Source organism: Staurois parvus, unplaced genomic scaffold (assembly GCF_062004578.1).
Source record: "Staurois parvus isolate SC_StPar_1 unplaced genomic scaffold, SC_StPar_1.0 ptg000177l, whole genome shotgun sequence".
In the NCBI taxonomy this organism is placed as follows: domain Eukaryota; kingdom Metazoa; phylum Chordata; class Amphibia; order Anura; family Ranidae; genus Staurois; species Staurois parvus.
In genome coordinates, this window is record NW_028317973.1 from 7,937,876 (window position 1) to 7,955,587 (window position 17,712).

Below are 17,712 nucleotides of genomic sequence, written 5' to 3' on the forward strand. Positions count from 1 at the left end.
TGTCTCATGTACATAGATTATGTACAATTTTGTGATGTTAGATTTGCATTGCTGTGCATTTTCTCTTATATTTCTCTACTTATGTTTCTTTTCTACCTCTTTGTACTTTATTTCAGGATATTCTCAGGAGGAGTTTTGAAATATTATGGAAAAGACCTGGTCCAGAGATGGGCAGTCCTAAAGAGCCTCAAAGATTACAGTTGTCACGACCTGATGGTGCCAGTGAGAATGTTCCTCTGCGTTCTCCTATATCTTCAAGGATCTGGCAGGCTGAAGATCCTGCACATAATTCAGGGTTGGATGGCGAGGATCTTTGCATGAGAAACTTCTGTGTCAGTGTACATGGAGACCATGAATTTCCAGAAGGCAGCTTCAGCTTTGACACTGATGCAGATAGCATCTTAGAGGTGCGTAGAGACTTTTCTGTAGATGCTGCAAGCACATATTCTTTTCATGAAGGCAGGGAAGACCAGACTTCATCGAGACAAGTAGACTTTAAAAAGTCTGATATCAATATACTGGAGACATTTATACAGAGTCCAAGTATTACTCCTGTGTCAAGTGTAATAGGAACAGCTGGAAAAGATGTCTGTTACTCTGAAAATATTAGGGATTACAAAGGACAAGCTATAAATGCTCCCATTGTGACAGAAGTGAGACCTTCTTTAGAAACAAACACAGATATTGTTCCTGGAGATTGTAGAACTCAAGTAGATGCATTAGCAAACATTTCCCTACAAAGCTACAAGAAAGAAACAACTGAAGAATCAGAACTGGGCAAAGTTACAAACATCATTACTAAGGAAGGAACCCAAGTAGAGGGGTCAGTGGAATATAGGGAGTTTTCCAATGGAGAACTAAGTGGAAAAACACAAATATCTGACTCAATGCTGTCAAATAGACAGAATGATACAGAAGAAAAACAGTACAGATCTATTGCTGTTAGCCCAATTGTTCCACCTGATGGACAATCATCTTTCAGTTTTCAAACAATTGCTCCACTATCAAGTGGTGAAAATACATATGAAGTAAGGACTGATGATAAGGAGAAAGGCAAAAAAGAGGATCTACCAAAAACATATTCCTTTGAGCTCACCCCTCCTAATCACGATGGTGGAACAGAAACAAGGTACAGGTCTGTAGCTGTAAGCCCTATTATACCACCAGGTGACCCATCATCATTCACATTTCAGACAGATCATGGTGCACAACCTCAAAAAGATCCAAAGGCATCTGCTACAATTCAAAAGACAGATGCCGGAAAAACTGATACCCTTCAAAGGATTTGTTCACCCGAACGCATCAATCACAGTGCTGTTGGAGTGGAATATAAATCAATAGCTGTGAGTCCCATTATTATACAGGAGGGATCTTCATTTACATTTTATCCATTAAGAACTGATTGTGGTGGCACATTGGGAGGTCAGGTGACACATAAAACCTGTTCTGTTGAACTGGAACCTCCCAGTCAGGATGTTGGGACTCAGGCCAGAGCAGAGTGTGTGTCCGTTGCAGTTAGCCCGATTATCCCACCAGGCGATTCTTCCTCATTCGTATTTCAATCAGGACAACAAAGTGGAGACAGAATATCAGACAGGCAAGCCACTTGTGTAAAATGTGCACACAATGAAAATGCAAACACACAGTCTGGCACTAGTGTGCAATGTGTATCAGTGGCTGTCAGTCCAATTGTGCTTCCAGGTGGACCATCCTCTTTCACGTTCTCATCTGAAAAGGCAGCTCTTTCACCTGTGGCAGAACACAAAGATGAGAACACAAAAGCTGCAGATAATCTCCCAAAAACATACTCATTTGAGCTCTTGGCTCCTGATGAAGCTACCAGAACTACACCAAGAGTAGAATATAGATCTATAGCAGTGAGCCCAATAATACCACATGATGAAGTTTCTTTTACTTTCCAAAATAAAGAAGAAACTCTTACATCCAAAGGAAAAGAAGAATTGGGTTGTGTGGATGTGCTACCTAAAACATATTCATTTGAAATAACGCCCCCTGAGGAGGATACAGGTACACAAGCTGAACACAAAGTGGAATGTGTGTCTGTGGCTGTCAGTCCTTTTGTTTTTTTGCAGGAGACTTCATCATTTCCTTTTCAGGAAGAACAAATGAACAAGCAACATGACCAGACTCAAAAGCAAGGTTCTTGCAATATTAGTGAACTTCCAAAGAGGTCATTAGAGACAAAGCCACAATACCATGATGTAGGAACTCAAGCTGATATTACGGTACAGTGTTCATCAATAGCTGTAAGTCCTATGATTCCACTGGATGGATCAAGTTCATTTGTATTCCACACAGATGGGGTAAGCCAAGCCTCACCATTGCAAATGCAGCTTTTAGAAAAGCCAGCTATGAAAGATGCTGAGATGCAAGTGTCCTTTCCAGTAGAAACCAGATCAATTGCAACTGACCCAATGACACCAAGAGGAAAATCACCTCGAGCTTCTTATCCCGAAGTTCACGTGAAAGAAGTCAAACCAAGTCACCCAGAGCCAGTACGGGAGGTCAGCTGGGATGAAAAAGGAATGACCTGGGAAGTATATGGAGCTTCAATGGAAGTTGAGGTTTTAGGCATGGCTATACAGAAGCACTTGGAAAAACAGATTGAGGAACATGGGAGGCGAGAAAAGGTGATGACACCTCAAAATACTCGAGGTAGTTCTGTTAGAGGTGCCGTGGTAAAGAGTGAGAGCAAACAGCAACCTGGTGCTTTCCGCAGCTTTTTCCACAGGCGGCCACGTTGCTGCTCTCGTGCTGCCCCTGCTGTTGATTAAAATAATAAGAGTTAAGCCATTTTAAGCCTTTTTAACAAAGCATACAGTTGATGATTGACAAACAGAAGTTAATGAATAGCTAACATGGAGGTCAAAACATATTGTACTGAAGTGATTTGGACGAAGGAACAGTTCTTGTTTCAGATATCAGTAACGGGCTTAAGAATGGTACAATCCATTGTGAAGATTGTTGAAGCTACATAAGAAATGGGGTGGGATGAGTAGAGCAATTGGAATGTACAACATGTTACAGGATGTTCTTTTATTTTCAGCACTTTTTACTATTAAAATTACAGTATGTTATGCACATTAAATAAATGATTCTCTACACTTGGTGAATATGACACATGTTAAGATTTACAACATATCTTTTTTTTTCTAAATTTCCGTATCAATCAGTCATTTTATCCCTTCTATAAAGGTGATCATATATCTTGTTTAATGGTGATAATTCACCATACAACAATAAGTCAGTGGAAACTGATATTTTCCAATTTAGTATTGATCACTTATTTCAGTACAGTTGTCTGAATCTTTGGGGAAAAGATGAAAGTACATGCTGCTTAGTCATTTTGGCATTCGGATGCTTATTAACTCCATGCCCATCTTGCTGTAGTAAAAGCACAACAATTCTCCATTTCCTAGTTACACGATTATTTCTACATCACACCATAGTTTCAATATGTGTGGTGTTTGTGTGTATGGTAGGTGTTTTAAGGGCAAGGAGATGACAGGAGGCTGCCGCCTCCGATTTTACAGTGGCCTCCAGCTATAGCACTGACAGGTGCATTGGTGAGTCACAAAAACTTAATGAGAGCTCAGTTATGGAAATAGATAATGAAATGCCTTTCATGAAATGTCAGAGCAAAGTGGCTATACAATACGCAAGCAGTAGTAGGTGGTTGTCTGATAGAAACCTTCCTACAAAGGATTATACCATTAAATAGTCAAACTAACCAATGACTGGTGAATTTAATGTCAAATCAATTGTTTATTGTGATAACGCTGTGCTCTTTCTTATGTGTACAAGTAAATTTTTATTTTACCTTTTTTACCATTTTTTTTCCATCTAGCTGCAGAAGTAATCTTTTTATGTTAGTTCATTAGTGACAATATGGAGACTGTCTACCTTCCGGAAATGCCACTTCTCTGGTTAATCTGGTTCTCATACTACATTCTCTGCTACATACCCAGAAAAAGCATGCAACAGAAGCAAAGTTGTTCCGTCATTAACATAGAAAGTACTGAAGCCAGTGAAGCAGCATGACAGCCAAGCAATTAGCATTTTCATAAATATTGGTCCGCAATGCGTGTCACCAAATTTCTTGCACTACAATATTTTTTCATCAGAACAAAAATATTCCTTTACAGATGTTTCATTCTGCAGATGAGAACATTATATCTCAGCCTAAAAACTATTGACAAACAGCCGAGACAATCAGACACACTAGGGAGAAGGTCTATATTTTTAACACCAAGGGATAACTTGCAAGAGGTTTAAGAGACAGCTTAGCTGTAACAAAGAGAATGTGATTCACGTGAGCTTATGTGAACTGTTATATAATTGTGCAATGCATGTTCAGTTTTACATGGGCAGTGTACCAGTGATTTCGATCTGTTTCAAAATAGCCTTAATATGAAATAATGGATAAATACATTAGAAAGGAACATGCTAATTTTACCTGTGTATTGCACTCTTTGCTGCTCTGATAAGATATGGCAGAATGGTGGGGGGAAAGGCCAGGGGGCAGGAAGGCAATTGCCCTCAGACCAGTACAATGAGATGAAAGGGAGGTGAAGTTGTAAACCTTCTCAATTTCTTCTCTGCTCTTCTTCTCTGTGCCTCTCCTGTTTTTTGAAGCTTGCTGTTTTAGTCTCTTTTCTCCAGTTTCTCTGAGAATTGCTGTGATCTATCAGCCTCCTGCAATGCTATCAAGCTTCCATTACAATTTCTCTACTGTCTACCCTACGTTCTGTCCTCTGAAATACCCACTAGCATTCTTCATGACTTTAACATCCCTGTTATAAATGTTAACACTCTACCTACCTTTCAATTTCTCAGACTAACCTCTTCTCTTGACCTAACAATAAACACTCACTTGTACTCATTTTAATGGCAACATCCTTGACCTTGTGTTCTCCCACCTCTGCGCTTCTTGCAATCTCTTCAGCACTCCTTTTCTCTCTCTTATCACAACTGTATCTGTTTCATGCTCTCCCTGTCTTCAACCTCCTAACCCACTGGTGTCAAACTGGCAGCCCTCCAGCTGTTGCCAAACTACAAGTCCCATCATGCCTCTGCCTTTGGGAGTCATGCTTGTAACTGTCATTCTTGCAATGCCTCATGGGACTTGTTTGGCAACAACTGGAGGGCCGCCAGGTTGACACCCGTGTCCTAACCCCTCCAACCAGCAAACAGAAACCTTTGCCACTTTATCTCTTCTCTGTCCTGCAACAAACTACCTCTATGACTAAATCCTACCCTTGTCCTGCCCCAAACTGGACACTTCAGTCTACACAACTCACTCTCATCCTCCCTGGAAACACTCCTGATCAACTCTTTTCTACCTTTAAAGTGGTTGTAAAGGTAAAAGATTTTTTTAAATTGAATGCATTCTCTTCAATAAAGTAAAAAACTTTTTAAGAGTAGCTTCCCTGGCAACCCCTCATAATTGCTCACCTGAGCCTGATCTTGGTCCAGCGCTGTGCACATCTGCAGCAGCTCTTCTCCCCTCTCCTGGCTGAAACAGGCTTGGCTGAGAGCAGCAGAAGCCATTGGTTCCTTCTGCTGTCAGTCAAAACGAGTGAGCAGGGGGTGGGGCTGAGATGTGTATCTGAATAGAGTTCGGGAGCGAGCCCACACAAGTGACCAACATAGGAAGCGGCTTCCTATGGTGGGCACTCAGCAGAGGGTAAGAGCCAGCAGTGCTGTAGGGGACCCCAGAAGAGAAACCATTGCACAGAGCAGGTAAGTATGACATGTTTGTTATTTTAATTTAATTAATTAATAAAAAACTGAAATTTTTATATCGCTTTAACTCTCTACTTCATCCTTTACTGTTTCTACCCACTAACTCACTCAGTGCCAGGGAGATTGTCAATCATTTCAAAAACAAGAATAAAGCAATTTGTGGTAAGATCTACTCTGTCCAGTTATCCCCCTCACTAAACATGCCATGCCTATTGCTACATTTACATTTTTCTCTTTTAAACATGTTACCACAGAGGAGGTTGCTAAGGTTTTCTTAAATGCCCACCTAGCAACTTGCCCCCTGGACCTAGTTCCCTCACAACTACTACAGTCACCTTTTAGCTCAATTCTGTATTCTAATACTCACATTTTCAATATCTCCTTCTATACTGGCATCTTCCCTAACCCTTGCTGGACCCCACGAGTGTGAACAGCCTAAGACTCATGTCTTTTCCCCAAAAATATCTAGTTTACAACCACCTCAATGATAACAACCTTCTTGATCCCCTTTCAGTCTGGCTTTCACACACAACACGCCACAGAAGCAGCCTTTCTAAGAAGCACTAACTACTTACTGTCTACTAAAACCAATGGCCACTATTCCATACTCTTACCATTAGACCTTTTTGCTGCCTTTGATACAGTTGCTCCTCTTGCTCCTTCTCAAAAAACTCCACTCCCTTGGCCTCTGAGACCCTGCTCTTTGCTGCATCTCCTCTTACCTATTTCATACCACTTTCATTGCCACCTACAACCTAACCCCTGATAGGGGTCCGCCAACACTATGTCATCGAACCCTTCTATTCTCTATCGACACCTTTGTTTCTGTCTACACCTCCACCCAAATTTTTAAACATAATTGGTATGGAAAACAAATAAAACTGCACTTTAATGCATGTGATCCCTATTGTCATATGGTCACATATGTTATTTCTTTTTATAGGATTAGATATCCTTTTTGTCCTCTTGTCTTTTCCAGTTATTAATTCAGTACCTGCAAGGTTAATTTAGTGACAACATATTTGCGCTGTGACCAGGCTTATACAGTGGATATAGAAAAGAACCACCCCCATTAAAATAATCACATTATATTGCTTTGCAGTATGATATGAAGACAGGCACAGTTTTTGTTTTATCCAGCTATATTTACTCAGTGCAACATATAACAGAAAGATATAACACCAACATGCCAGAAAAAAGAAAAACAGAAACACCAAGTTGGAAAAAGGATCATCCCCTTGTGTCAGTATTTTGTTGAACCACTTTTTGCTTTAATTGCATACATCCTTTAGTCTGTTGGCATATGTCTCTGCTAACTTTGCACATATAGACTTTGCAATATTTGCCCACTCTTATTTGCAGAACTGCTTAAGTTCAGTTAAATTTGATGACCGTTGGTAGTCTGCAGGTCTTCAAGTTATTCCACAGATTTTCAATGGGGTTTAAGTGTGGGCTCTGACTATGCCATGCAATGACATTCACCTTTTTTCTCCTTCAACCACTGTGTGGTCATTTTTGCTGTGTGCTTTGGGTCATTATCATGTTGGAAGCTAAACCTTCTTCCCATTGACAACTTTCTGGCAGAGGGCAGCGGATTTACCTCAAGAATTTGACAGTATTTTGCCCCATTCATTTTTCCTTCTATCCTGACAATTGCTCCAGTCCCTGCTTCAGAGAAACACCCCCATAACAGGATATTACCAACTCCATGTTTTACTGTAGGAATGTTTGTTATTTGGATAGTGCGCTGCATTGGATTTCCACCAAACATATCAATTAGTGTTGAGGCCAAATAATTTAATTGTTGTCTCATTTGACCATAACACCTTTTTCCATGCGGCCTCAGAATCTTCAAGGTGCATTTTGGCAAAGCTCAGTCATGACTGAATGTGGCCTTTCTTGAGGAGTGACTTTTTTCTTGCAACCCTCCCATACAAGCCACATTTGTGGAAAATATGTGATATTGTTGTCACATGCACACAATGGCCACTCCTTGTCATAAATTCCTGCAACTGCTTCACAGTTGCTGTAGACCTCTCGGAAGCCTCTCTGACCAGTTTCCTCCTGGCTCTTTCACCCAGTTTGGAGTGACGTCCTGATCCAGGGAGGGTCTGTGTGGTACCAAATACCTTCCACTTCTTAATAGTAGACTTCACTGTGCTTCTAGGCATTGATAAAGCCTTTGAATTTTTTTTGTATCCATCTGCTGACTTGTGCCTTTCCACGACTTTATCCCAGAGATCTATTGACAGTGCCTTGCCACCCATAGTTGATTGTTTGCTTCAATTGCACTACCAGGGACAGAAATGCTCCAGGAAAGCTCTTTTCATGCTGATCTAAGCAAAATGACCACAAATGATCACAGTTAAAAGTCAAATGGCTTTGTGTGATATTTAGAAGGCGATTAGCTACACCTGATTGAGATTACAAGTCATTTTTAGGAGGAGGGTGATCCTTTTTCCAACTCAGTGATTCTGTTTTTGAATATTTTATTCTGACATGTTAATGTTATATCTTTCACTTGGATGGTATAAGTTGCACTGAGTAAATACAGCTGAATAAAACAAAAACTGTCTCTGTCTTAATTTCAAGCTGCAAAGCAACAAAATTTGATTATTTTAGAGGGGGCTTATTCTTTTCTATACCCACTGTAAATAATGGAATCTGTATTGAAGTGGTCATAAACCATGCTCAAATTTTGTGATGCTCCTAGAAGTCAAATGATTACAAGTTTTCAAGAAGTGTTTTCACTATCAAATTATAAAATTGCTATGCTACTTACATATCCTTGCTTAGACTGCAAAACTAAAAACAATTGCCATGGCAGAAGAGTCACTTCTGTGTATCTGAAGAAGTTTAGCACCTAAATTAGAGTAACCTCCCTCAAGAAGGGTAAAAGGGGTATTTATGTCATCTCTTTTGTTTACATTTATTTTAGTAGTTTGTGGGTGTTTTTCAATGTAATCACACATTTGGCCAAAAAATTTTGAAATATTATATATATATAAAAGCTGCCCATACAGTTTTATTGTGATGAAGATCAGACAGCAAAAATATATTCTTGCAAGGCAATAACAGCTAGTTTTCGAGCATGCAGCCGCGGCATGTGTTCTAAACAAATAGAAGTAGACTGCTGGGATCTAATGGGGTTGAAAGATGTATACTATCCCCTTTGAAATAACTGTCAGCCTCTCCCTGAACTTCTGACTTTCAGAAATTAACCAGTTGTGTCAGGCTTAATATATGCATAGTTAAACAAATAGATGAAAATAGAACAGGCTGCCTTCATGGAGGAGAAACACAGTGCACTGTGTTGTGTTTGAACTTGGTAATGCTTGTGTATATCATCCCACAGGAAACATTTCTATTTTTACCTCTCTTCTACTGCATTCCATAAAACAACAACTCATGGCAAGCATCAAATAAATGCTATTGAACATACCCTGCCCAAACCTAATATGCAATCAACTTCTGCAGCAAACATAAATGTATCTTTTTAGATTGTGCCTAATATACAAACTACTGCACTAAACAATCATTGCGCCATATAAAGACAGGACCTGTAAAAGGAGAATAGAATGTTAATCATGTTGAGTTGGGCATTTTATTTATATATGGCATGTGAGCATCAGAGGGCTTAAGGGCCCATAATGGGAGTATAGCAAAAGCCTGTTGTGGATAATGGTGACAGTGTACCCTTTATCAGACCTCCTGTCCAGTCCTGTTCATTTAGGTCCTCTGTAGCTTTCCAGCTTTACAACAATATGGTTCACCATTCAGAGGCACATTATGGGATTAATAAATAAGAGGGATGTTTTAGAAGCTTACAATCTTCTCTAATATCAGCAAGTATTACAATAAGCTGATTAGCAGAATATGTTACAGGGCAAAATGGTTAGACTTGGGTTTCTCAACCAGGGTTCCATGGAACCCTAGGGTTTCTCCAGAGGTTGCTAGGGGTTCCTTGAGTAAAATGCAATTTCTGCCTCTCAGAGAAGCTCCCACTGACACTGTTCGTCTGTTTAGCTATCAGTAAGGGGCTAATTCTTCAAAATGACCACAAGTGTAAGAAGCATTCTTCTCACTGAGCATCACACTAATGTATCATGAGTTGTAGATATAGTCAGTTTTAGCAGGGGTTCCATGAGACCAGAAAGTTATTTCAAGGGTTCCTCTGTGTTAAAAAGGCTGGGTTAGATGTTCATAGAATAACTTATAAGCATAAGAACATGCCTTTTAGTGTAGCTAAAGTGGAAACTGGCCAGGTAGCACCTTGGAAAAGGTAATGCCCATTTTTGTGGTGTCCATTAAAAGAGAGCTAACATTTTAGCTTGTTGTAGGTTAAGAGGCAATATAGCATCATTCTTTTTGTAAAGTATGTAATTGTAAATTTTTTACTACCTCTGTATATGTTACTTTGAGTGGAAAGGAGGAATAGGAAGCTTTCTAAAATGCACGAATAAGACATGGAAGTTCTCAGAGGACTTCAGTGGAGGCTGATGACCATCTAGTCTCCTAGGGTCAAGAATAGCTACTGCCATTCCCAAGACACAGACACTGTTTAAAAGATAGTATCCATTCTTGAAGGAAAGTGGGGACACATCTAGGGAGACCAAATTCCAAACACACACACACACACTGTTTTAAAAGAAGCATCCTCCTATACATTCTTGAAGGAAAGTGGAGACACATCTTGGGAGACCAAATTCCAAATATGTACAGTTTTAAATCCATTGAAACATTCTCAAAGGAAAGTTGGGACACATCCTGGGAGGCCAAATTCCAAACAAACACACTGTTCTAAAGGAAGCATCCTCCCAGAAATTCTTAAAAAAAAAGTGGGGAGACATTTTAGGAAACAAAATTGCAAACACTGGGATGCTAGTTTATGTCATGTGAAATAACATCTGATAGTAGGAACGGTTCTTACCCGCTTATATGATGTGCTTTTGGCCTTGTTTTGGATGTAAGCTACAAGATGATAAATGATCATTTAAAATATGACAATTAATTAAATCCCTTACACACTTTGCATGGTTTCTTGCACATATTTTACTGACTTGTTGGGCTATTGATGACAATATGTCATATATATATATATAATATTAAACCTAAGGCAAACTACAGTATGTGAATTTTTTTAATGTACACATATACACATAATAGTGAACGTAATGTTCAAAATGTAACACTGAACTAAGTTCCACAAAAATAAAACAAACTGCTGCTATCTGAAGTCTAAATATCCAATTTGATCTGGGCTGACTGACAAGTGCAAATCACTGTTTAAAGGAGTTTAAGATGTTTTAGGACATTTTTGGAAAGGAGAATAAATGTAGCAGTATTTAAACTAAAACAGCACATGCTAAGATTTTCTAGGAAGTACATGATGTCTGCTTACTCTATTGGATGATTGCTACAATGGTCCAATAACAGTCCTTGAAGTTTTTAAAAGCTTGGTCTCTTCTGTCAGTTTCCATTCCAACTGTTTGTGTGTATCAGTATTGAAACGTAAACACATTAGCTATCCACTATGTTGTACAAATGTTTTGTGTATCTATTTCTAGAAAGTAGACACCTTAGCCCATTGCACTAAAAAAATATGTTTTCCGTCTTTGATAAAACTATTATTTAGCTTACTTGATAGAGTGTGATAATATTGTTTTGAGCGGCTACTTGAGTCTTTACACTTTACATTATTTTATTTTTTTGAATCTGAGTTGTACTGTTTTGAAAATAGAACGAAAACTTCTACATGATTAAATGAAAAGCAAAAGATGTTGTGAGGCATTGATTTAGAGAGATTAATGGCTGAAGACCATAAGGTCCATGTAGAGAAATCAACTTAGACTTTAACACCATAAATGTTATATAGATTGAGCATTGCCTGCCAGAGTGCCTGAAGAGCAGGTAAAGCTGCAACCAATATTATTTTAGGTATTATCAAGTGTTTGTGTGAATAGTGTACAAAGAGATTTATACTTAATTGTTCACAGCCATTTTTGCTGGAAAGTTGTTTGGAAAACAAACTGACAAAACTGTGAAGATCACTTTTAGCATTACTTTTGCAATGAGGCTAGGTTGATGATGCTGATTATCTCAGGAACCTAGAGGACTTAACAACATAGTAAAAGGCTGGATCACAAACCCAGTTCTTTATTTTAAATGAGATGAACCAAGTCTTCTGGGGGAATCTTTGTTGTAAATACAGATCAAACAGAAAATTAACTAAGCTTAACTTCAACTAAGGGCAATCACTTCCATCCAAGTCTTTATACTCTACATAGTAAGGTGACTGGAAGGCTGCCTGTACAAAATATGTTGGTTGGAACTAGGGGTCAAGGTGATGTCCCTGTCCTATCATCACACAAGGTCCAGTTATCAAGACGTTTGTCATTTTAGACTTGATCTGGAAATGAATGAGTAAAGGACATAGAGGGCCCACTACTAATACTCATTTGCTAAGCTATTGAACAGTCAAGAGTGTTGTTCTCACACAATCTGGATATTATGCAGAACTTGGTATTTGATCTGATGGTCCAGTCTTAACATGCGAGGTGAAGCTAAATTTTGCATTACATTAAATTCAGTTGGTAGGGCTTGAAATTCTATCATATGATTGTTGAGATAGGCAGACATGATGCGATGCTTTTATGTAAATGACCATTATCACTTGAGTGAAGATCATAGACAGAATTGCTAATGAAATAAAACATTACCTCAGACCTTGAAATTTGAGAGTGTATTACCTTTGTACATAGCTGTAACAAATAACAGACTTAATACTGGCCTGTGCTCCTAATGTATCCTACATTTTTGCATGCATATCTTCTTTGCCTGCAGGCTTATAATATGTCTTAGGAGCATTGGCACTTTTTCACATGGGAGATGATAGACTGCATTTTATATGGTATAATGTGAATAATAGCAGAGACAGACAATCAGGAGTAAGATCATCTCTGATGTATACCTAAAGGTGATCAAACTCTAACGTGCCTCTTTGTTTAATCTAATCAGGTAATTCAATGCAAAACATCACAGGTTTAGATCATGAGAAGTAAAGTGCTCTTACTTTTAACTGGAGGAGTAACCACCAACGCTTTGGCTACTAAAAATAGGGTTCTGCATTGATGTTAAATGTAAGTTTTAGCTTTGTTGAATTTGAAGACTGTAAAAAGGAATCATTAGTCACATCCAAGGGCAACTGTTCATTTAAAATGTAACTGTTCCTTTATTCCTGAGCATAAAAAGAACATACCATCACTTAATTAGGTATTAAAATACAATCTCAATGATGTTATCATTAAAGTATTGTATGATGGCTTTAATTCGGCAGAACTTCTCTGTGTACGTTATATTGAAGCATCATTATTATTATTGTACAGGACATTATCATCTTGGTAATGTTGGTTTCGATCTTAAAGCAGACCTGTCTTTAAAATAATATTTCCTTCCTGGTATCCTGCTCACCTCATTCAATTAAAACCATAAAACATAGCAGAAGCAACAAAATAAGTAATTTTACAGCAAAAAATTATCATCTGGCTTTCTGTGGTGGTCATTCAGGCATTAGAATTCTGCTGAAGGACAAGACCAAGAATTAGACTGGCTGGGCCCTCTTCAGTAGAGATCATGTACATGGATGTTTAGGCATTTGGTCAATGACTGGCCTCCATGGGATGCTGGTGCAATGGTTTTGGAAAGCAAAAGTAAGAGTTCAGTGACTTAATGAAGTGGGTTGGGCAGGTTATCAGTGCAGGTGGTTGGGGAGGGGTTCATATGTTGACAATAGGTCTGCTTTAACAATTTGCCTTAGCCCCAGTGACAGATTGGTACCAGCCAGGCAGCTGTCTCTCTCTATCTTTAATGTGTCTGTAGTTTCAGCAGCTGTTTTCCATTCCTCCTTCTTTGCTGTTCTAATTAAAATGTGAAGTTCTAACATGTGCCATATAGTCCCTTTTAATTATTTTAATGTGATATAGTGAAATGCTGTATTCCTGTCTTTTTCCTTCTTTTTCCCTATCCACTTTGTTGTGGGTAAAAGTTGTAGAGCTGGACGTTGGTTAATAAAATCTTGAAAACATCTTTTTTCTTGTCTTTCTTTGGCTTTGCTTCTACATATATAACGATAAGTGTTTGTGTTCTGTAGAAAAATATCCTATCCCCATAGCTCCTTCTGAAATGTGATGTCATTGCCTAAATCTGATTGGTACATGTAACACAATAGTCAATATTTCATGAATAAGAATATCCACAGTAACAAATTACATTCACCGGCCACTTAATAAGGTACACCTGTTCAGTTGCTTGGTAACACAAATTACTAATCAACCAATCAAATGGCAGTAACTTCATGCATTTAGGCATCTAGACACGGTGAAGACGACTTGCTGAAGTTCAAACAGAGCATTAGAATGGGGAAGAAAGGTGATTTCAGTGACTTTGAACGTGGCATGATTTTTAGTGCCAGATGGGCTGGTCTGAATTTTTCAAAAACTGCTGATCTACTGGGATTTTCATGCACAACCATCACTAGGGTTTACAGAGAATGGTCTGAAAAAGAGAAAATATCCAGTGAACGGCAGTTGTGTGGATGAAAATGCCTTGTTGATGTCAGAAGAGAATGGGAAAACCGGTTTGAGGTGATAGGGAGGCATGCTATCATGTCAATATGGACCAAAATTTTTTTGGGACTTCTACAGACCTCCATAGAGGTCCAGGAGACAGGGGTCTCATTTTGAGTATAGTTTCCTTTGCACTGGTTGCTACAGTTTGCTCAAGTTATATCTTACACTGTGATTGACCCAGCACATTCACATTAGTAAGACATGATACTCCATGCAACACCAGGTATTTCCGTCTGCTCTTGACATGGCGGAGGAGTGAAGAAAAGATAAGTATATTCAGCTGGGGATGGTGGAGTTAAGTCTAAAATGGTTGCAGGTTAAATGGACATAATAACATAGCACCAGATGCAAGCAGGGAAGAATCAAAGGTGGGTTCATTTGTATACAGGTATAAAAGAAATTGTAGCTGTGGGATGGGTGGGAAAGTTTAAGAGAAATGTGGTGCTATGCTTTAATGGACCTTCTTTAATAAGGAGGTTTATTTCACTTTAGTCCATGTGCTACTACTGCATATATTACAAGTATAATTGCCTACATGCTTCATGCTTGTAGTCAACAGGCAGATTCAGAAACAGGGTAGGCCTAAGGTCAGGGTGGGCAATGAACAAGTGTAGTCAAATACACTCTGAAGTCGGTAATCAGTAGGGTAGGAATGCAAGACTGCAGGAGCTAACATAGACTGGAGCACTGAGCTAGAAATTTAACCTAAAAAATATATATGGTATTTGAACTGCATTAATGGTTAGGACATGAAATAAGATCTAGTTGCATGTTATACCTTTGGGTGGACAAATAGCTCAGAGTAGTGTGCCTTCATTTAATGTGTATCAACAGAAAACTGTTCATAACCTTATCTCTCACACATAGATAATAATTCTTTATTGTTAATATATTAATGACATATGGCCTTAGAGAGGCTGTGAAATAGACATGATGAAGACCTTGCAGTTAATAGCAAATGGCTCTCTAGTGTGTGTATTTATTTTTATATTTCTTTACAGCTTACTTTATCTGGCAGTATATACATTTCAAATTACACAAATTTAACACATTTATATTTTTAGTAACATGATGGAAAATTTAAATAAATCCTTAAAGCAAACCTGTCAGTAAAAAAATATAAACTAATCCCACTCCACTTTTGTGCAGAAGGCATTCTCTAGTACTTAAATTCACACTTAGGGGTCTATTTATAAATGTTTTCATCTGGGATTCACACGTTTCCAAATAATAATTATTATACATGATTCATATACAGCCAACAGTCCACGCAGCACTTTACACAATAAAGTGAGATGGTACAGGTCATTACAGGATGATTAGAAGTGTTCTGTTAGTCCATCCTGCTCAGATGCTCACACACTGTAGTTAACAGGAGACATTTTATTAGGTGCTTCTAGCTGCCATTATACATGTGTCTGCCTAGAACTACAACCAAAGAGAGGCAATAACACAGTTGTACCAGTATCTAAGTAGTGAGACCCCTAGAGGCCATACACAGCATATAACATATTGCTACAAGAAGAACCCTGCTTTTGTAGCTTACAATCTAAAAGGGAGGGGGAGGTGGTACAAAAGGTAATGGTCGTGAAAGAAGAGCTGATAGAGGTGGTTAATGTACCGTTTTCATGTGGAGGTGGGGTAGACTTCTCTCAATAATGAGTTTTCTGGGTTCACCCTAAAGGTGGATAGAGTAGGAGATAACCAGACAGATTGGGGTAGGGAGTCTTGGGGGATGGGAGAGGTTCTGGATAAGTCCTCGAGGCAAGCACTGTGGGGTGGGGTGGGGGGAGAGGTGACCAGAGAGCTAAGGAGAAGGACAAGCAGAATGAACAATTTGTGACACATGTTGAGATAAGATTGGTGATGTAGCTGGTGGCAGTGTTGTGGATAGCTTTGTATGTTGTAGTTAGTATTTTCAATTCTATACATTGAGCTAATGGAAGCCAGTGGAGGGATTGGTAGAGTGGGGCATCAGCCACAGATTGGTTAGTAAAGTGAATGAGTCTAGCAGCTGCATTCATGATGGACTGGAGAGGACATAGCCTGTGTGGAGATAGGCCAGTGAGAAAAGTGTTGCAGTGGTCAAGGTGGGAGATAACCAAAATAATCCAATTAGAAAAATATGTGCATTTTGGGTGACAGTTATGTGACTCCTGTGTGAAAACATTTATAGACCCCTGAGTATCACCACTTCAAACTCCAATTCACTGCCTGGTCTAAAATCTCAGTAATTGGAGGTATATGACAAACTAGCTGCTCTCCCATAACGCATTGCTCAAGGCTTCTCCCACATGTGACTTTTCAGGGTGGCGGTGGCATGGATCAGGGAACTGGGCAATCCTGCTAAGGGTAGATTATGCACAGAGTCTGCCTAGTTTACAGTAGTGGGTGGAGAGGTAAATTAACAGATTTGCTTCAATGTCTTATTATGACAAGTTACAGGTCAGTTGTGTCCAAAGCTGTATTATTATATGACAGTTTTTGTCTCTCATTAAGAGCAGCTGCCAAAGGTTCTTCCCCATCTTTAGAAGTGGAAGGAGCAAAATTCTGCAGAAAAAGAAAAAAAAGGCAGCATAAGACCATCATAGACACTGCATACATTGCTAAATGTAATAACTGAGCCTTATTAAAATGTAAGATTTATATCTAGCAACTTTAAAGACCCATTCTCCTTTTGCTATTCTGGTGCACGTTGTGTCATGCATTAAAGTGTTAAGGGTGTTAAGGCAGCCTATTGATTTTGAATAGGCTTCCAATGCACCAGAAAAGACAATAAATTGATCATTCCACTTTTCTTCTGATGCAGTGTACCAACACCGAGGAGACTTACTAAAACTGGAGTGTGCAAAATTTGGTGCAGCTCTGCACAGAAACCAATCTTTATTCTCAAAGTTTTATTAAGCAAGCTGATGTTAGAAGCTGAATGGCTGCCAGATTCAAAGTACTCCAGATTTAGTAAATTCCCCCAATGTGTTTCTGTGCGTTGTGGTGCACTCCAATGCATGTGGCTTGGAGTTGCATTGCCTTAGGACCTGTTCTATAAAACACACAGAGGGCAGCTCAGCCCCATCCACGCTCCCTACTCCATTGCACAGAGTGGGTAAGTATAACACATTTGTTATTAAAAAAAAAAACATCTGAACCTCTAGTATCACTTTAAAATTCAGAGGTTGGCTTTATGTATTGCAATAACATTTTCAGAAAATAGTGTAGTATAAAGAAATATATCATAATTTTCTGAATGATTATATTTTGAACACACTAAAGGAAAAATATTAGGTTTTTTAAAAATTTTGAAGATATACCTGTTAAATAG

The 17,712-nt window shown here is 38.8% G+C and overlaps 2 protein-coding genes across 3 annotated transcripts in view; one reads left to right on the forward strand and one right to left on the reverse strand.

The window, feature by feature from the left end:
• The window catches only part of LOC149462315 (uncharacterized), an 81,194-nt gene extending 67,343 nt beyond the window's left edge, over positions 1 to 13,851 (forward strand). For both annotated transcript variants that reach the window (XM_089677112.1, XM_089677114.1), the window contains exon 2: positions 117 to 13,851. In XM_089677112.1, coding sequence (XP_089533238.1) covers positions 168 to 2,795 — 2,628 coding nt within the window. In that variant the 5' untranslated portion in view covers positions 117 to 167 and the 3' untranslated portion in view covers positions 2,796 to 13,851. The remainder of the gene's footprint in view (positions 1 to 116) is intronic.
• A 1,406-nt stretch (positions 13,852 to 15,257) lies between these two features.
• The window catches only part of LOC149462316 (cadherin-related family member 2-like), a 140,158-nt gene continuing 137,703 nt past the window's right edge, over positions 15,258 to 17,712 (reverse strand). The window contains exon 31 of the mRNA XM_089677134.1: positions 15,258 to 16,943. Within this exon, the coding sequence (XP_089533260.1) occupies positions 16,833 to 16,943 (111 nt within the window). The 3' untranslated portion in view covers positions 15,258 to 16,832. The remainder of the gene's footprint in view (positions 16,944 to 17,712) is intronic.